This window comes from Fistularia commersonii, chromosome 34 (genome assembly GCF_037954325.1).
Source record: "Fistularia commersonii isolate RoL2024-O1a breed Wild chromosome 34, RoL_Fcom_v1.0, whole genome shotgun sequence".
NCBI lineage: Eukaryota > Metazoa > Chordata > Actinopteri > Syngnathiformes > Fistulariidae > Fistularia > Fistularia commersonii.
The window spans coordinates 1220199-1241246 of NC_141317.1; the positions used below are offsets into that span (position 1 = coordinate 1220199).

Consider the following 21048-nt stretch of genomic DNA (forward strand, 5'->3'; position numbering starts at 1 on the left):
GAGGTCCGCCTTCGTTTGAAGTATCTTCTACAGACCTTAAAGGAAATACTTAAGTCAGCTATTAAATGTGCATTTTAAAGACGCATTAATCCTTTTACTTTATCAATATCAACAGTTTCTTAATAAAACCTAATTTATATTTCCAAATCCAAAACTAAAAAATCCATCATACAAACACACCTGCAGAGCTCATGCACAGGTTAAGACTGGAAATACAGTAGGCATTAGAGACACCAACTGTTCATTGCCTTGTTTGGTATGAAAATATGGCCTGTTACCTTCGGTAGCACAGTGATATTTTATAAGAAAAATCAACTAAAAATGATTCAGGAAACGTGAAATGTGTTTTATAAAGTAAGAACTGAAATGTACAGCTGTATCTAGGCTGTTATTTTTGATTTCAGTTTATAGCAGAAAAAGTAAGCATGATATGAATGCAAGCAAATTTTGTCAGAAACTTGGAACACAAGACAGTTTATCTACAGAACAGAGAACTTCTTTCATTTGAATCTCTTTTGACTCGCTGGATTATCTCGTAATAGTCCATGCTAATACAGCTGCATCGTTGATACGTCAGCTCCCAATTGAAAGCAATGCGTTTTGGCAAACATAGCAGTTGAAGAAAAACAAAAATCGCAAAATAGTTAGGTCACAACTTTGTAATTTATGATTACTTATGTATAACTGTCAGTGATGCTGAAAAGGTGGATTCAGAGATTTAATTCCACAGCAGAGTGCAGAGTTTTTCCCAGAATGGCAGTGCAAATCATTGAGGAATTTCCCTCTGAGTAATGTTTATTTCAATATTCATGTGACACGACCACTCCATTCCATGCATCTACCCTGAATAAAGCAATCCATCATTTCAAATTATGTTAATGCAGCACACAGATACTCTTGATGTTCTAGTTTTGCAGCATGTCATCTGGAAGGCCTTTCTGCTGCACAAACTGCACATCTTTTACCATTACTGTTCAGAATTGTCCACACAAAACCAAAGATCACATTAGTTTTGACAGTCAATGGTCGACTAAGATGGTCTATTAGGAATAAGCTCAGAAGGTATGGAAGTGATAAATGAATTCAATTGCTCCCCCTCACTCCAACTTATGTCACATTGCAAAACACTCCTCATAGCCCACACAAGCGTGGCGATGGAGGAGCAGCTTTTCCAAGGGAACGGAATCCGGTCCCTAAAAAACAAATGAGAAGACAGTCCATGCAGTGCTGCATATTCTTTACCTACAGAAAACTGACCACATGTTTCAGACCAACTGAAGGAATCGTGGACACATCAATATACATACATACACTGCAGTGAAGCTAAAGCTTTCCTCAGACTGCAGTGTTAAAACAAACATATGGATGGAGCTCTGTTGCATTTGCAGAAACTGTACAATCTAGAAACCAATTTTGCCACGGGTCATAGAGTAGCCCAACTTAGCCTCGTTGTTGATGAAGGACATGATGCCCAGATAGGTCTCAATGAGCAGGGGTCTCTCCAGGATCAGGACACCATTAGCCCGACCAGGGATAGGGTGCTCTTTGTGGGCTTTCTTCACTGCTTGAATCAGCTGGGTCCGAAAGTTTTCCAACTTGAAATGGTAAAAAGAATGAGATCTTGAAATCAAGCCACCTTCTAAAATTTGTTTGTCACAATGCAAGGTCGGTATCCTCACATGTCAAATCATTGCATCGGGATGAACGGTCAAGTATAGAATATTGACTATCCTTCACATGTCTTTAGTTCATACTGAAATGGCTGAAAGAGAATGTAGTCATATCTACTAATTACGACTGCCTATTTCACAAAGAACATCATAGTAAGAAAATGTTTTCTTGAGTCGTAGAGAACAAAAAATCATACCACTTAAAAAAATTTTTTCAAACTAAATGACCGTACTTCAAAGTCACCTTCCCATTTGAATTTCTGCACTAAGAAACATTATCACATCTTAGCTTAATTCAGTTCAAGGAATTGTACCTGGCAGAGGGAGGCTACCTTCTCATCGGCGCGGGCCATCGGGTGCTCTGTGAAGGTTGCATAAGGCATATCTGTAGACCACGGGTTCCAGCGGTTGAAGAATGAGGCCCGAGGACGTTTGTCCCACTGGACTCGGATCCCCAAGCCCTCTCTCCTGTAAGACAACAACACGATTCTCGACATGTAGATGTAGGCATTGATTTACCTTTTAGCAATGTTACTTCAGAGGAACTGATTCAAACATCTTTCTGATGCCTTATGCAAGACAAGATTTTAGTTTTTATTTAACATGCTGGATATTTTTCTTTTGTTAGAATACATTTGGAGCCTACTTGTTCAGGGATTTAGGCGGGAACTCAAATTCGCCCACTGAGATGGTGTCTACAGCGTTCAGAGAGATTCTGACAACCTGCTGACACAACAGGTTGATGAAGTCATACTTGCACACTAGTAAGGACCTGCACGAAAAAAACAAAAAAACAAAAACAAATCACATTTAATGACAACTAATTACAAAGTTTGAATTTCTCAAGTGTGTATAATTTGACTTACCTATCTGTAATAAGTACAAGTCGTTCCTTATCATTATTCCAGTGGTCAATTCTGTATAGATCCCAAAGAAAATGGAAAGGTATTTTAGTTATCGTTGGCCACAATAAAGCTAAATTTAAAATTAGCAACTCTTGAAATAATGTCTGAAACCTGTGCTCTAGAGAAAAGAAAAGTCCAGTCACTGCAAAGGGAGAGGGAACATTAAGAATTTGTTGCTGTTGTATTTACACATTCAGTCCATCTATTACCATTCATCGGAGATTACACACTCCACCTCACAACACTTTCATTTTGATTAAAGTCAGTATCTCAGACAAATATAGAAAACATGCACAAATAAATGATTTAGAAAGGAATTTGAAAACAGTTTAAATGATTACAGAATTCTCTTAACCATCATAATAATCTATCAAAGCAAACAGAAAAGTACCATTACATCATCCTTGTACTAAAGTCCACCCTAAAATCTTTGACATTCTTTATAATAATTCTGTTATAGAAATACTTTCAGCAGTTATGGATAATTTCCAAAGTTCACATTTCCAAACTATTTAAATATAGGATTTGCATATTCTCACTATTTCGAAGTGATCATACCATTTCGCTCGATGTTTTTCTGTTTATCTTTGTTAGTAGATTAGTTAAATCACAGCGATTTTTGAAATCCATGCTCTAAGCAGATTCATTTTGGATAATGCAAAAATGATGATTTCAGGCGCCAAGAATAAAATTTAAAAGACGAGTGAAGTTACCATACATCGGTGCCGTCGTGATGTCATGTGACACGATGCGCTCGCTGGGAAACGATATGCTTGGCCAACACTAGTGATCACATAATTCAGCCCCACACACATTCACCTTATTAGATAGTATAGGTGCGTTTTGTATTTTCCCTGTAAACACCGATGATTCCCCAGACTGATGATGAAGCCACTTACTCGGCCAGCAGCCAGACGCTCAGCACCTCTCCATCCTCCGAAGGGAGCGCCACCGTCCGGATGTCGCTGACCGCCTGCTCGATGGTACCTGGCTGGGATCGGCATCACACGGACATGAGTGACAGCGGTAGCATCACCTCCTTCCCCGGTGATGTACCGGTGGTGATTAAAACCCTTTACTTATGACCGGTAGAAGATCGTCGGAGCTTATGGATGGAGCAGACTATTCGGAAGAAAGCCGTCTGTATGTTGCTTAAACTAAAGACGAAATCCATGACGCGTTCTAGCGCAACTTACCCTGAACACGAAGTAGTCCTTGACTTTGGCTTGCATGGTGGGGTTCTGCACATGGAAAGGCGTCAGTGTTTGCAGCGGGGCGCAGCAGGCCACCGAGGCACCGTGTCCGAGGCTCCTTCGCCCGGCCTCCGGCGGTGTGAACGCAACCTCCACCCCTTCCTCGGCTTCCGCGGGGTGGAGGACCGCGGCGCCCGGACTCCCCGGGTCCACCGTGTCGTTTAGCTGAAGCATGCTGCGGAACACGCTGTTGGAAAAGCCTCTGCGACAGGTGCTAGACGAGATAATGTCCTGTCGAGGATGCAGACTCACCCATAGCGCACCACTGTTGTGATTGTGAGGGCTTTGAGGAAGTAGTGCGTGTGCGTGTGCGTGCCCCCCCTTCAATTTTCTTCTTAAAGGGACACTTTGTTTTTCCAGGTCTGACAGACCGAAGCCAAATAACCAATTTCTTTCAAATGCTCCACCTGTAGGCTGGAAATCTGAATTTACATATTCGTCGTCTATGTTTCTTTTTCAAAGAACTGATAGCGAGCACAACTATTTAATTCAGAAACACTCCCATCCTATTGTGGTCGGCAAGTCTAAAACATTTGCTCCCATACCATAGAAGCATACATCTGATATGTAAACGTGTATATATGTAAGTATGAATCTGTTTGACTAGGGATAAACCCTATATCCCTATAAACCCTATATAAGATAAACCCTATCTGCATTCTTAGTACCTTCCAGGAGGGGACGAGTGCTCTGCAATTTAAGGACAGGCAAAGATTTGACTGAAATATAACCACTGAGAGGCTGATAAAGGACTCTCAATTATGTTTTTCCTTTTAAATACAGATTCAAAACAGTCATACATAGCAGTGAGTATAGGCGTCTGACCAACAGAGGAGATGCAAATATGTGGTCACCAATCAGGTAATGTTATTTTTTGAATCTCTGAAGAGAAGATGTCTTTTACCATTCTAGTATTTGAAGATTTCCCTGTCATTTTCCCACTTCTCCCAGTACTTTTCCACTCCTCTCTAAGACACACTCCCATTGATTCTCTCAGCCCCATTAAGTCATCCCAAGGTCCTGCACTGGACAAGAAGATTGGTGCTTTCTTACACCGGTCTTGAAGACACCGTAGGTACCATTCCACACTCCTTTCCTTACATGTACCACCTCTTATGTAAGTGCAGCTTTGTATTTATCAATGAATGTATTATTCACTCTTTGTATAAAATAGACACACTATAACCAATAAATCTGAGTCCTGCTAGCAGAAAAGCAGTCTGGGTCGCCTCAAGACTGTCCTCAAAAAATGCTGCTCGATTTCAGTTTAACGCGACACATTATTATATTTTCAGATATGAAATAGAGTTTAATCTCGTATATGACTTGATCGTCTCTATTATTTCACTCAGACACAAGAGTGTATGACAATGAGCATCACCATAGCACTTTTAGTGGTCACTTACTTTTTACCATTTGAGTTAAAAGCAGCATTTCTTTTGATTTGCGGTGGACTTTTGGATTTGAATTAAGAAGCCAACTGATCCATGCGCAAAATTAAAAAAAATGCAGATTCTCGCTTATTTCACACTATTGGGAAAAATTAATCCTGAAACATAAAAATCAGATCACATTGTTCTTTCTCTGATTCCATGAGTTTTTCTTTATGCTGTTGAAATTTGAATATGTCTTTGTCATTCAAAAATAATTTCCTTGAATGCTTGACGACTTATTCTATTTTATTGTGAAAAATATATCACAAAGTCCAAACAGATATAACTGTGCTTCCTTTTATTTTCATCCATCCATCTTGCGCCGCTTATCCGAAGTCGGGTCCCAAGGGCAGTAGCTGGAGCAGTGAGGCCCAGACCTCCCGCTCCCCAGCCACATAATCCAGCTCTTCATGGGGGGATCCCGAGACATTCCCAGGCCAGCCGAGAGACATAGTCTCTCCGGCGTGCCCTGGGTCTTCCCCGTGGACTCCTCGCAGATGGACATGCCCGGAATACATTCCCCGGGAGGTCGCCAGGAAGCATCCTGACCAGATGCCCGAGCAACCTCATCTGACTATGCGGAGGAGCAACAACTCTACTCTAAACTTCTCTGAGGCAGAGTCCGGCCACCCTGCAGAGAAAACAAATTTTGGCTGATTGCGTCTGTATCTGTTTTTTTTGGTCATTACCCACAGCTACTGACGATAGGTGAGGGTGGCAATGTAGATCGACTTGAGAGCTTCATCATCTGGCTCAGCTCCCTCTTCACCCTGACAGACCGGTACAGAGTTTGCATTGCTGTAGACGCCACACCGATCCGCCTATCCATCTCCCGCTCCATCCCTCCCTCACTCGTGAACAAGATATACTTGAATTCCTCCACTTGGGGCAGGACCTCGTCCCCGTCCCGGAGTGGGCATTCCACACGTTTCTGATTGAGCACCGTGGCCTTGGATTTGGAGGTGCTGATCCTCATCCCGGCTGCTTCACATTCGGCTGTGAACCATTCCAGTGAGAGCTGGAGATCAGGGACTGATGAAGGCAACAAAACCACATCATGTGCAAAAAGCAGAGATCCTGCAGCTACCAAACTGGATTCTTTCATGCCCTGGCTGCGCCTAGACATTCTGTCCATAAAAGTTATGAACAGAATCAATGACAAAGGGCAGGCCTGGTGGAATCCAACTCTCACCGGAAAGAAATCCGACTTACAACCTGCAATGTGGACCAGGTTCTGACACTGGTCATACAGGGACCGAACAGCCTGTATAATGGGGGTTCGGTACCCCATATTCCCGGAGCACCCCCCACAGGATTGCCCGCGGGACACATTCAAATGCCTTCGCCAGTTCCCCAAAACACATGTAGACTGGTTGGACGGGAGAACCCCGCTGAGGGTATAGAGCGGGTCCAAACTGCTCCTCCTGGATCCGAGGTACAACAACCTGACTGACCCTCCTGTGTGTAGTTGGAGGACGGCGGCACTGTCCCCAACGTGCACGCTGTGTTGCAGAGGCGTGTCAGGGGCCAGGACAGCCCTACAACATCCAGAACCTTGAGGAACCCAGTTCAGACCTCAATCCACCCTCAGCGCCCCTCTATTGAAGAGCTGCCTCAGTAACTTCAGCCCTGGAAATTGGTGGGTCTGCTCCACGGTCCCCCGGCTCTGCTTCTTCATCGGCAGGTATTTCAATGGGATTGAGGAGGTCTCGGAAATATTCCTTCTACTGATCTACAACGTCTGGCGTTGAGGTCAGCAGTGCCCCCACCGTACAGTGTTGACAGAGCGCTGCGTTCCCCCCTGAGCTGCCAGATGGTGGATCGTAATCTCCTCCAGAAGTCGTTCTCCATGGTCTCCCCGAATTCCTCCCACGCCAGAGTTCGAGTTTTTGTCTCTGTGACCACTGAAGGCGCATGCTGCTTGGCCTGCCGGTACCTCTCAGCTGCCTCCTGAACCCCACAGGCCAGAAAGGCCTGATAGGATTCCCTCAGTTTGATGGCATCTCTCAGCAACGAGGTCCACCAGCGGGTTTGATGGTTGCCGCGCCGACCGCCTTACTGCCGCAGCTCCAGTCTGCCGCCTTGACAATGGAAGCATGGAACATGGCCCATTCAGTCTCAATGCCCCCCGCCTCTCTTGGGACATGGTTGTAGTTCTGTAGTTCATGGTTGTAGTGGGAGTTGAAACTTCTTCTGACAGGGGACTCTGCCAGAGTCCCAGCAGACGCTCATGCTGTGCCCCAAGGATGTGGGTCCGGCAGCCAGGCGCCTCGGCCTGGCTCCAGAGGGGGCCCCAGTGACCCATATCTGGGCAGGGTAAAACTGGGCCCAATTCCTTTTTTCATCACAAGGGCTCTTCTGAGTCGTATTTTGTCTGGTCCCGCACCTGGGACCTGTTTGCCTTGGGTGACCCTTCCAGGGAAATAAAGCCCCCGACAACATAGCTCCTAGGATCACTGGGATGCAAAAAGCCCTCCACCGCAATAAGGTAGCAGATTATTTTGATAGCTATTGAGCTAAGAAATATTCCCCTTTTATTTATGCATTTTCCTGACATCTGAGTATGCGACATAGTTTTCTAACAGTGCCACCCTGTGGCCAGTTACCGGGATCTCATTTTCAGCATTTTGCACCTTTCTCCACAAAATCCTTTGGTCTGTTTTGGTCTTGGTATTAGAGTAATAGTGCACACCAGAACTTCACCCAAACAGACCCAAGCTTCAAGTCAACTGTGCACAGAGAGTTCTAATCATAACTGCCGGTGGCAGTAAACTCGGTGTCTCTGTAGGCTTAAGGGGGCCTATAGACGCTGACAATAGAAGGAAGATCAGTGCCTTGGGGGGATCTGCTGTGGTTAAACCAATATCACAGCATTTTTTGTGCTTTTTTTTTTTTGTTTTGAAAAGTTGTACAGTTGATGGTGCACATATATATAAGTGCCACACTACGTGGAAAATAATGCACTCTGATACTGTATGTTCTGTGTGTTCATACTGCAGTGAATTAGCTTCAAAACTTGTGGCAGGCAGATCTTGGGCATCTGCAAAGCATATCATCCCCATTCAGCATCTGCCAGAGGTGTGGACTCTGTTCAAACTAGAAAGACAAATGTAGTGATATCAGACTCAGCTCCACAAAATCTTACAAAGACATTTAACTTGAATCGTAAAATACGTGACCTGAAATACTTTGTCTGAGAATCTTTATGCCATCCAATGTAACTCAAGCAGCTAGTCACTTCAGGAGTCGCCATAGTGAATCATCTTCTTCCACCTGACCCTGCCCTCTGTATTCTCTTCTCTTACACCAACTAACCTCATGTCCTCCTTCATTACATCTGTAAATCTACTCTTAGGTCTTCCTCTGGTCTCCTGCCTGGCAGTTTAACTTCCAGAGCTATCGTATTGATTATATTTATTTGATTAATTTATTTGATCGGTTTTATTTTAAATTTAAACTTTTCCAAATGAGGCACCGTATGCATAATTTATTTGGCTCTCATTATGCATTGATAACACATCTATTATAAACATTTATGAATTTTTCTAAGGCATTACATTTACAAAGGGTGCATTAGCACTCAGTATAAAAATTTCTTGCGACCAACTAATGTTCATTTAGGTCTTGACTGTAATCACTTGAGATTTAGACTCTGTTGTCACAAAAAAGGAAAACAAAAAAAAAAGCCTGGAGTATGACCTTATGTCCAGCATGTATAAATGGACTTCATATTACTTTATAATTTTCTTATCAAAATGTAATTTACCGGCAATACTTTTATTTAAGATTGATCACGGCTATCATCGAACTGAATGGTGACAAATAGTGATAAATGTCAAGGCCGATAAAAGTTGCCTCCGAACTCAAAGGAAGTCGTGTTACGTGGCACAAAATTTGCTAAAAAATCAAAATAATCTGTTGGATGAGGGACAATTAACTCATCTTGTTTTAGTTGGTCAAACGAATTGGGCTTGAGTATGATGAAAATGACTGGTTTGCGTTACAAAAATATGTCAACCAGACATAACAAAAAGGGAGGTCCATTTAAAAAGCACACAGGTTTTTATTGCATATCAATTTCATGTATAAATTCTTCATAGCATTGGAAAGATTACATTTGGTATACATTGCTATTCTACAGAATTAACATCAGAGTCATATCTTTTCAATGAAATTTTCTAAAGTACATCTTCAATAATCACAAGCATCAAAAGAACTGCAATTTCAGTATTGTTCAATATTATTCTACAATCCTTTATTGTTTTTCATTATGTCTTCTCCCACAAGTTTTTCGTCTTTCAGAGCTGCCTGCCATAACACCGTAAGGCAGTAAAAAGAACTTGAAGTCAAAACTACTAATCTAGCCACATGTACAATAAGTGCATCTACCAATTAATTTTTTTCTGTCCTTTTTTTCAGATTTTTTGATTTGATACACATTTCACAAATGGACATCATTATGACTGCTAAACACGTCATGCACAATATCTTTTTTTTTGTTTGTTTTCAATAAACATAACAGAGGCGATATACAACTCAGATTCAAACAAAACAAGCACCATCCATTTAACCCATAAGTTTTTTTTTCTTTTTTTTCTCTCTTCGGACAAATGCACCATTGTTTTTCATTCTTTAAAATACTATACAGTTAAAAAGAAACAACATGTATATTTTTACTTTCTCCTGTAACAGTGGGGGGAAACAGCAACCATGTTCTATAAGCTGAAACTTATTTCAGCGCCCATCTGCCAGAATACTTTCTGAAGTTGGCAAAATGGAATGCTTCAATTCCTTAATTTCCTTTGCTTTACAATTCCTTCATTTCCTTTGCTTTAAACAGCGCATACTTATTACAGTAGTCCATGACATGAAATACAACATATAGTCAACCTTAGCAACCCAACTCTTTACACTCTAAAACCATGAGTTGGAGAACATGGTGTTTACCATGAATGAAATCTCATTCAGTAGAATTATAAAAAGAGACCTGTCTTTAGAAAAATGAGATAACGCAGCAGTCCGAGCGTCATACTGCCGCTGCTGTCGTGAAGGAAAAGTACAGTGCTTCTGTTTCAGATCATTTTTTTTAATTCTCCCTCTTGAACTCAGGTTGCTGCTCATCTTTTCCAATGTACTTGAGTTCTTAGTTCTTGAGACCAAAGCCTGATCGATTATGGCTTGGACCGATGATTTAAGTGCTTGTTTGAAAATACAGCATCAGGCCTAGTTCTGAAAGTCCTAGTATGCAGGGAGGACCAAGGCAACAAAGATCAACGATGCTCTTCCCCCCTCTCTTTATCTACAGTTATCTACAGTAAATTACTCCGTGATGCAGCTACTTTGTAGACCAGACGGAATGCGTTTTCAGCATGATCTCAAAAGAAAGCTAAAATTCATCATATATCGTTTCTGTTTCCCCATCCAGAATCAGACAGACATTTTTACATGTGAAAACGATTGACCAGCAGAATTATGATATCCATTCTTAACACGATTTAATGTTTACTTGAATCGCTTGTGTTGGCAAGAGTCATTACCGTCATCCTTTCAAGGTAGGACTGAGCTTTCATGCAGATGTGACCGTGTGTTTTAGACATTTGGGACATGTCATACAATTCTTGACAAATTTCCATTATTATTAGAAAATGTCAAATCAGATAGAAATGCAGGGAGAAGGGAATTTGAAATGTAGGAAATTTGTCAGTTTAATGATGTGACGACAAAACGGCTGGATCAAACATTAATCTCGAAACCAATTTAAATTTGATATTTTCTGCATACTGATTTGATGCTGGGTTGATGTTTCAACTTAGGTCAAAAGATAAACCAAACACTGCAGGATGTAACAATGCTGAATAAGATCTTACACTACCTACAGCTATCCTTTTCTATAAATAAAACAAATGAATTTCATGGGTTCTTTCCATTTTGGCACCAACTTTTCAAAAGTGGAGATTCTGAATCTCCCTCACTTTTTGACAAGCGTTTGTTCCTTCAGCAACAAGAAAAGAGGGATCAAATGACTTTTCTTCATTTGGACTCCTCCAGTCATGACAAAACAACCAAAAATAAATACATACACACACTTCTGAATTCAAATACATAAGAGCATAATAAAAGGGAAAAAAAGACAGCAAATGAAAGCCCCTTGGAAATCAAATGATTGTCAGAAAACAAAACCTTTTCTATGGGTTATTTGGCACGTATCACTCTTGCTATGAACATCTAGGTTATTTTGTACATCATATGACAATATCATACAATTTTGGTCCTTCTCTAAAATAATTATATTAATAATTTAGCATGGTGGTGCCTACTATGAGACAATACTGTGATATCTAAGAGGAAAGAATGTAATCAAAATGAACAAATGACATGAAACGAAGAAGCAGAGAAAGACTCTCCTCATTTTTGAGTGTAATTTTCAATTCATATTCAGCATGATCATACTGGGCAACCAACTGCAACGGCAAGAGTCCCAGATGGCTCAATTAAATGACCATTTGCAGAGCACATTCAAAAACATTGAACATCATTTTCTGTGTAATCATTCAAAAATTGGCTTAATCAGTCTACTGAAACTTTTCCTTAAGTAAAATTACCTGGTAGTATTTTAGATTCTGCAGGTTCAGGTGAAACAAGATCACTGAAATTAGTCGCCCTTGATTGGTGGGGGAAACCTGGAAACAAGAGCGCACGTACCCACCATGTTCCTGGTATTGCTCCGGGTGAACAGCATCACCTTGTGGACATGCAGTGCTGATGCTGCAGTGCTTTTTAGCAGCCGTGGTACACAGCCTTTAGTGACATACAAGTCATGAAGTGTTATCGTAAGAGCCTTGGGTCGGGTCTCTGTGGCGCTGGAGTGAGTGAGCCTCGAGGACGGAGGGAGGAATCAGAGTAATGCAAAGTTTCAATGCTGTTGAGAAGCGTTCATCACGTCCTTCACATCAACAGGAGCTCAGCAGTGCTTTCTCTCGAGTGTAGTGAGACACAATCTCCCCCTCCCCGCTCACCAGTTTCTCTCTTTCACTCACACACACACATATACACACACGCGCCCATTCTTTCAAACTTGAATGTATGCGACACTGAATTCTACTCCATTCTTCATCATGTCCTCTCACTCCTTGTGTCCGTCCTGGTTGTCTAACCATTTGTAAAAATGTTCTTTTTTTTCCTACTTTTCCTCCCACTTTCTCACTCTCTTCTAGATATGGTTGAGTGGGTGAAAGTTGCTCGGGTCAGACGGTCCACCTCCCATGCTCAGCCAGGCGTCCAGAGAATTCTGGGAGGGTGCGTGCAAAGGGTTGTTCTCAGAGAGAGACAGCATCATTGCATAAGCCTGCAGCAGGAGAAAAGATGGAGAGACAGTTCAATATTTTCAAATATTCCCATATTTTTTATGTGTATGTTTTCTGGACCTGTCAAAAATCTAACTATGAAAAAGGCATCTAATTATCATGACCATAAAGCTGTTTATATCATCATTTTGGTATGTAACATCTTATCATGTGCGATTGTTGAAGTGTCTTGCACCGTAATTTTCCGCGATGTCACTGCTCAGTATCTGTGTTTGCAGTATTGGGACTCGTATGATAAACATGGACTTGAGACACAACGACCATAAAAGCGACAAATCCAGACACATGACAAACTTTAAGATTAGTTAGTAGGGTAGGAGAGAAGTAAAGATATTATGGACCAGGAGCACATTTCATCTCTTATCATGCACCCATTAAGGAGCGACACATAAAATACTCCCTCATCCGGTCTTTCTCAATCAACCCTCCTTTTCCCGGGGATGTCAGAAAGCCATTCACATACCTGGGTTTTAGCCTGTCTGTATAAAGTCTCTTTCAATGTCTCAGATTCTAGTGAAGTGTTAAATATGTCTTTAACATCAAAGGGTTGCTCATCACTGGCTGCTTTACGGAGCCCGTCCAGGCTCTTGGGAAAGCTGGGGAGAGCCTCAAGGTCCAAGAGTGAACCCTCCTCCTCTATACACCTGCATGCCATGGGATGTGTTAAGGATGGGAATACGGGTGGATGAAGGGGTCAGTGAACAGACGGACAGTTAAGACGTTGGGAGAAAAGTGAAGAGTCCATGCGATGGTAAAAATGAGGAAATTAAAGGAGAAATTGTCAAACGAAAATTAGGAAGGCAAGAGAAAAGAAAAGAAAAGATGTCATCAATTAAAATGTTGCCAGCGTGGAGAGAGATTACATTGGAAGAAGAAAGAGGAAAAGAAGCAAAAACAGGACCTATTTGTAACACTGAGCTCATGTCTCTCTTGGGGCCTCGTGAGAAAAATGTCGACTTATTGCAAACGCGGTGAATCAACAGCGACTGTCCTTTTTCTGGCCTAACATTAAAAAAAATGTTCTTGGTAAACTGATAGAGATCATGATAGACCTGAATCTATGATCTTGCAATGTACTTAGTCTATTTATATTACAGAAATACTCAGTCATAGCCCACAATCCCCCTTTAATACCATGCCTGTACATGAAAAAACACATTGAACCTGCAAACAAAAATCATTTAACACTTTCCAAAGGCAATTCATGTGACCAATCAACTGGCGTCAGTAGGCATTTGTCTCAGTGAAACCAGAAACCCTTTGTGATGTCCATCACTGAACTTTAATAGCTTACTTTTCTGATGAATGAATGCAATCAATACGTTGATAGTGAATTGTAATATAATTTTCATATCAACTATAAGTAAACATATGAATAGTGATTTCACTTTCATTTGAAATATCACATGTGTGGCGACTCTTGCCTCATTGCTGTTTTTTTAACTAAGGAAAAATCATATACTCCTAAGTCAGACTACCTCTGCAGGGGTCTGTGCTCTTCGACCGCAGTCTTTTTACAAGGGACTAGTGAGGTCTCCCTTCTATTACATATTTATGGCAAGAAAAAGTACCTGCGAGTGTGTTCATAGCTCATAGATAATGGAGCGGTCTCAGTCTCTTCCTCCTCCTCCTCTTCTTCATAAACTCCTGTTGTGACTGGTGATGGGGATTCCGGTGCCTCATCGTGAGACTTTTCTGTCAGGCTGCCTTCCTCCTCCTCCTCATCGTCGCCCTCCACTTCTTCTTCCTCCTCCTCCAGCCCCTGGAGCCTTAGCTTGGAGTTGGACAAGTTGTGGCTGGGTGGGAGCTCCTCTTCAGCCAGGTCAGATCTGCACAGAGGGAATGGTGAGAGGGTGACGTACTTTGTGATTTTCAGTTTTTCAAGTTAGAAAGAATTGAGAAAAGGAAAATTCCAGCTATGCCAAAAAAGAAAACAAATTTCAGACCGAAATCTGTTTGAATAGGAGAGCAACTAGAAAGCACTATGAACAACATTAAACGCACAATGTATGAAAGCACTCCGGTGTTTTATATTTCAAGGGTGAAGTATTCAGGAATTTACGAGAAGCATGTTTTTTGCATACATCTTTTTAATCAGATCAGAAAAACCTTTATGTTCTCTCTAAGGAAAGCTAATCTGAGATGCTTCTCAGACAGTTCATTGTAAACAAAAAGCCTATTTCAAAAACATTGCATGCCTAAAGTGGGACTAAACTGACATGTGATTGCAGTTTAATGCATTTGTTTTAATTGTGGATCTTCTAGTATTAGGAACAAATAAGAAGTTAACAAAAAAGAGAGAATACTTTACGTTATGTCCTGTGTGGGTGACAATTGCTATTACCTAAAAATCTAAGGACATGATGCATCATGAGCTGAGAGAGAAACATAAATAATCTGTTGACGTTATGAACAGCGCAACTCCAGTGTCCACACAAACAACATGGGTGCTGACAGTGAGCCCGGAGCACTTTTCAAACAGCCCACAGATGATTAATTGGTCGGCTCCCCAGAAACAGGGTGGAAGATGGCCAGCGTCAGACCTGCTGTGCTGCACTCCAAAATGGTGGAACATACTTAATGTGAATATTGCTGATCTGCAAACAGGCTATCAGCCCAACACTATTATGACCTGCCATCTGTACATTTTCCAGCTAGAACTCAAGCTGCCCCCTTCATCACCCCCAGACCACGATGTCATGGCTCATGATATCATTTCCTGTGGGACAGCAAATTTACCCCTTCCTTTTTTTGCTACGCAGTGGACATTTATCAAATCAGACAGGATTACCTCTGGGAAGGGGTACACAGGGACAGGATTGGGTCACACACTGCGGGTGGGTAAACATAGGTATGGGGACTTGGGGGAGAGGGGGGCTTCTCCTCTTTCAATCTAGATTAAATATCACTATAATCAAATTGCCAAGCTGGTTGGTGGGGAAAAAGACCATGCCTGCATAGAGAAAAAGAAGCGAAGCCCTGACATAGGGGGCCCTGGGTTTTGTCATTTAGTCTAAACACGTCAGTGGGGTGTTTGTGTTAGCAGGCTGGGGGTATGGTATGGTGGATGGATAGGGGAGAGCTCCATCATCAGTGGATCTCCTCGATAAATGCCTCAACCTGAGTCCCCCTCAGGGTCCGAACTGCCAGACATCGAAGCCCATTACTAGAAAAGCAACCAGCCGTCACTCTCGTTGTGTCCAAAACATTTGGCTCAAGTCATGATCTGGGACCTTTTTACTATCCTATATATAACCTAGACTTGAGTCTTTAAAGACGGAGAAACTATTGCAAGTCGGCGTAAGAGTGATTACCGATAGCCCCATATGAAATAGGTGTGTGACTTTGGACACGCAAGCGAGAATAAGCAGTGTGTTGTTTGCCGCAAAGAGCAGAAGCACAACACTTAGTCTGAAATGAAGATATTAAAATGTCAGGTCGGCATGCCGTTGATGAGACTCGTATTGATCCCAGATGTCAGTGTGGCTAAATTGCCACTGACTGTCTGCTGACTATAATACGTAATGACTGGAGGAAAAGGCGGATGATGGAGGAAGAGACGGACCGAAAGTGAGATTACCAGAATGGAATTCACATAGAGGATGAAAGAGATGAAGAGGGTAGAAGGGGAGAGGGCAAACCACTGTCTGAGAGAGAAAAAACATTGCATGCTCCTTTTCTTGTCTGATGTCTAAACCACAGACAAAGACGGAAAGTATGTCAGGACGAAAGGCAAGAGGATGACCAATTCATCCAGTGGCCAGCTAAGGCTGCCTTGTAGAAGAAAAACACATGCAGGACTACATAAAGCAATTTATCATTTTTAGTACATAAAACCTAGGCGATGATTACCCCTTGAGTAGTTGGTAAGAATAATATAATAACTGAAGCAAAATCCTGTAGGTATAAACTGCAGTCCTTCAGCACCAGGCTGCTGTTACCCAAGTCTTTGAACACATCTACCCTACTATAAATGAAACTGAAAATATCAAAACAGAATTACACTCCTACACTAGAGAAATATATCATTTCTCGGGTGCCTGGCCAATGAAAACATATGCATTATGATAATTTTCACATTATGTATCTTCACAATTAAAATATAAAGTAGCATTTAAATGGCGGCAACATATTTTCAAAATTGATTTTGGATGAAAAATGTCAGTGAGCAAAGTCATTTGCTTCAGTTGTAAATTTCTGAACAGTATTGGATTCATATTGCACTCTAACGCCGACCACTCTCATCAAGCCACTAGAGAGCACTGTGGCCCAAGGATTAAAATACGAACCCTGCGGTAACCGTCTGTCCCTCTGATTGTACATACCTGTGTGCAATATTTGCTCTTTTAGAGGGATAATATCAAAACATTCCCTGATGAAAGCAAATCAAGCTTTTTATTTTTTTTCAGTTTGCTTTGCATGACTTATTCAGCCATTAATTAAAGTGGATGATAAGAGTTTGGTGTGAAAACTGGAGTGAACAATGTAGATCGAAAATAAGCGCCGACTTTGAAAAACACCCAAAAGACTTTTGAACATGTCTTTATTTTTATTTGCTATACCTCTTATCCGTGGAGCTAGAGGCCTGGTTCATCTCACTGTTGGAAATGAAGTTGCGGATTTCTGAGAAGTAAGAGTCCTCCTTCTCGTCTAAAAGTGCATGATTGTCTGGCTCGGAGTTTGGCGAGGAGATGGTGGTTCCTAGATTGGAAAGCATCCCAGACTGTTGGCTCACTGTAGAGGAAAGTGTGCAGACATACACATCCACACACATTAAAACGCATGGCCATTAGTCACAGACACACGCACATGCTCACGCATGCACACACACACACGCACGCACGCACGCACGCACACATCGTGTTTTGTTTAATGCTCATCAGACATGCAGAATTGATGAGAGTAAGGAACATGTAAAATATTTCAAGGACAATTATTGACATTTCAATCCTTTCCATCGGGGACGTTTTTGTGGACGGTTGATCAGAAGATCAAAGAGCGTGTCCTGAGAGGACAACCTTTGTATCATTTATTTGAAGCATCTTGCTGCATGGTTACAGAGATTATGGAACAAGAAGGGGCTGCGTCACAGTCAAAAGTACATCTAAGTTGTGAGCAGGAGCAGTATACAGCGCTCGATCATGTGCTACTTTGATGCCTAATGCCTGATAATTACCGATATGATTAAACGTAAACTAATCACAACTAATACCTAAATGTATCTTTTCAACTTCTGAAAATCTAATATTGTAGAATTACCAATGAAGGATAAAGTAGATGTTGCCTAAATTGTTTCTTTGTCTTACTTGAAAGAAGACTTAATCTGTCAACTAATATTTCCTGTGCATCGTGTATTTGAAGGTGTATTTGCAGTCCCTATGTCCTCTATTGTAAGTCGCTTTGGATAAAAGCGTCTGCCAAATGCAATGTAATGTAATGTAATCTGACAATTCTTATGAGGGCTGAGCTGGAAAAGTTTGGTGATCAGATGCGCTGATTTGAAGGATATTTCCAATCCGCCTAATGGATGGCTAGACAGTGTTTTCTCGGGCTTTACATTTCCAGGTCAAAATTCAAAATTCTATATTGTTCAACAAGTGACATTGCTAGGTGACACTGTGGCTCTGTGGCTCGTGCTCCTACTTCAAAACAAGGAGGTCCCTGGTTTTATGTGTACAGTGCAGCAGGTTAATTAGAGACACTAAATTGCCCAGACATGTAGATGAGAGTGTGAATTATTGTATGTCTCTATATGTGGCCTTGTGATTGACTGGCGTCCCCCCCTCTTGCCCAATGACAGCTGGGACAGGCTTCAGCCCTCCGCGATCCTGAGTGCAGGACAAGCTGCACACTGGAGATAATAAATAAATGAAAGTAAAATTTTTGTTACTAGCTTTTAATCGGACTGAATATCTATGCTAATAAAGTACAACCACGTAATCCACAAGTCTTGTTACTGAACTACATTGAACTGTGTCCATCAACATATGGCTGACTTAAGAAATATAAAAATCTAGCAATATGGATGATATCACAGCAGTCTGTGTTGGATATCAAAATGAAATACAAAAATAAAGAATAAATCAATAGGCTGAGCAAAAATGTGACCCATTAATCAACTCAGAAAGGTAACTCTGCTCAGAAAGTTTGAATTCTGCGTGTAAATCCATGTTAGATGTAAAAATGTGGGTTCTGGCAAAGTATTAAAAAAGTGAGATCTTAAATTGAGCTCCCTCTGTCTTTTACTCAACTGCTGCACCAAAGTAAACATCTGTTGAAGGGAACATTTTTACCAAAAGTGTAATAAAAACAATTAATTATCCAGTCCATTAACAACACTCTAAATACCTGTTCTCTGCTAAATGAATGAGCTGCAGTTCTTACAGCATCATTTTTCTTAGATGTCATAGATTTTTCAGACTAACCAGGAATGTTCTCATGCTCGTGTTTCTTGAGATGGCGGTCGAGGTTGGTTTGCTGTCCAAAGCAACGGTTGCACAGGTGACACTTGAAGGGTTTCTCCTTGTTATGGATGTTGCGAACGTGGCGTTGGAGATTGGATGAGATGCTGAATGAGCGGTCACAGTATTTACACCTGCCGCAGGAGAGCAGAGGAATGAGGGTCGAGGTAGAAACAGAGTAGGAAAAAAAACAAGTACATCCCTTCTAACCAGTGATGAAGTGCATGTTCAGAGTGTTAATTGCCCTCCTGCTGAAGTAAGCAAGCAATTGTAAGTTATACTTCACTTGTTAAAAAAAAAAAGTTTCCAGAAGAAGAAGCAGTTGGTAACTATGGGAGAATAACCACGCAATCCTGTCAGTTGTTGGATGGGGAAGAACAAAGGGTGGAGAAGAAGATGGAGATTTACACAATATACACACTAGATTGATAAAATATACATGACTATATCGGACGCTTCTTTTAAAGCATACATCTGGAGGATAAAATATCTATCCTATGGCCATGTATTTTTTCCCCCAACATTTCCCTATTTGTTTTAAAGAAACCCATCAAATGATTACATTTTCTTTTCACAGAAAAGAAATGCGTGTGACAAGAAGAGGAAAAAGTATTTATGGGACTGTATCTCGAAGACAAAACAGAAGACTGAAATAGAATAAAAGACAATACCTGTAGGGCTGTTCGCCTGTGTGTGTCCGCAAGTGTCTGGTGAGGTTTGCCGAACGGGGGAAGATTTTCCCACAGTACCTGGAGAGAAGAGAAACACAAGCAAGGATAAAATAAATGACACATCTTTAACTGCTGCCACAAGCATTAATTTCAACAGATTACAATTGTATTTCTCTATACACTGCACTGACCTGCAGGCATATCGCTCCTTGCCCTTGCGAAGGATGGCGTCTGAGAGGGACGGCGGCGGTGTGCGAAAGTTAAACAGTGGATGAGCTGAGTGTTGCAGTGAATTGGGCGGCACGTCCAGTTTTAGGGCGCCGAAACTCTCCAGCTTCTCTGTCATGTTCTCCATTGCTGACATCTAAAAAGCAGGTGAAGGGAAGATGACAGGTAAGAAAAAAGGAACAAATGAAATCCCGTTTTATTGAAAATGAAGAGATATCATCTTATTCATTTTCTTTGGCAAATTACATTTATTAAATCGAAGCCTGTTTTTTTCTTAAAACCGCTACTTATTTCATTTGGAAATTAGCTTGGGTTAAATTTTGCTTGAATGTTACCTTAACAGGAGCGTGTATATGTATGTATGTGTGTGCGTGCGTGTGCGTGTGTGTGTATGTGTATTGAAAGGGAATCATAAGCATTGAAAACAAAGACACAATGTCAGAAAAAACAAGAAGAGAGAGAAGAGGACAGAGAGCGGATATGAGAGGAAGCAGGTTAGCTTTGTGTGTGTTGCTCAAGGCAAGCTACCTCCATGACCTATAGCACATACAAAGTCTGCAACGCTCCCCCGGTTTGCCCTCACCACCTTCTTAATGGCTTGCTTTGTTCTCTTCCTCTCGGTTTCTTAAGTTTAAATTGCAGGACAGAAAACCGGATATATGAGGCATTCACTGAGGTTCCAATAGAGCTGTACACTATAGTTCGAGATACCCCCAACTGATAGCTACTTAACCTCCTTTAGACGCTTGTGAACAAAGGGGGCAGTTATGTAGGAGTTTATTTGCCAAAAACAGCTTACATCCTTCCTTTTTTAGTCAATACGGGATGGGAGAGACAGAGGGACAGACACGCTGTCTCGAAATGTTTATTCGCAGTCTGAGAAAGAGAGGAGGGGAGGGATTTCGTCATGAGACTGATTTAGAGGTGGCATTGTGTTTGGATTGCTGGGAGGATCACAGTTCGGACACGATAAGATATAACAAATTTCTCCGCGAGAGCTTGTGAAAAAATGTCAGCAAGGGATCAATTAAGATTATAGATTTTGTAACGCTTGACCTCAAAC

At 41.5% G+C, this 21048-nt stretch overlaps 2 protein-coding genes across 11 annotated transcripts in view; both read right to left on the reverse strand.

The window, feature by feature from the left end:
- Positions 1-644: 644 nt before the first annotated feature.
- tprg1l (tumor protein p63 regulated 1-like) lies at positions 645-4158 on the reverse strand. 2 transcript variants are annotated; one of them, XM_086141403.1, is made up of 6 exons: positions 3772-4158; positions 3475-3566; positions 2537-2587; positions 2317-2442; positions 2003-2138; positions 645-1595 (listed from the first exon to the last, which is right to left on the reverse strand). In XM_086141403.1, exons 1-6 carry the CDS (start codon positions 4000-4002, stop codon positions 1401-1403), a joined length of 831 nt encoding a protein of 276 aa, XP_085997529.1. In that variant the 5' UTR covers positions 4003-4158; the 3' UTR covers positions 645-1400. The 2 variants fall into 2 exon arrangements, with proteins under 2 accessions (XP_085997529.1, XP_085997527.1); XM_086141401.1 differs by having other exon boundaries at positions 1985-2138.
- Positions 4159-9317: 5159 nt separating this feature from the next.
- Positions 9318-21048, reverse strand: part of prdm16 (PR domain containing 16) — a 173445-nt gene continuing 161714 nt past the window's right edge. For all 9 annotated transcript variants that reach the window (XM_086141261.1, XM_086141257.1, XM_086141255.1 and 6 more), the window contains 6 exons: positions 19949-20121; positions 19758-19835; positions 19051-19220; positions 17188-17359; positions 14197-14454; positions 9318-12606 (listed from right to left, as the gene is read on the reverse strand). In XM_086141261.1, the coding sequence (XP_085997387.1) occupies positions 12594-12606; positions 14197-14454; positions 17188-17359; positions 19051-19220; positions 19758-19835; positions 19949-20121 (864 nt within the window). In that variant the 3' untranslated portion in view covers positions 9318-12593. The remainder of the gene's footprint in view (positions 12607-14196; positions 14455-17187; positions 17360-19050; positions 19221-19757; positions 19836-19948; positions 20122-21048) is intronic.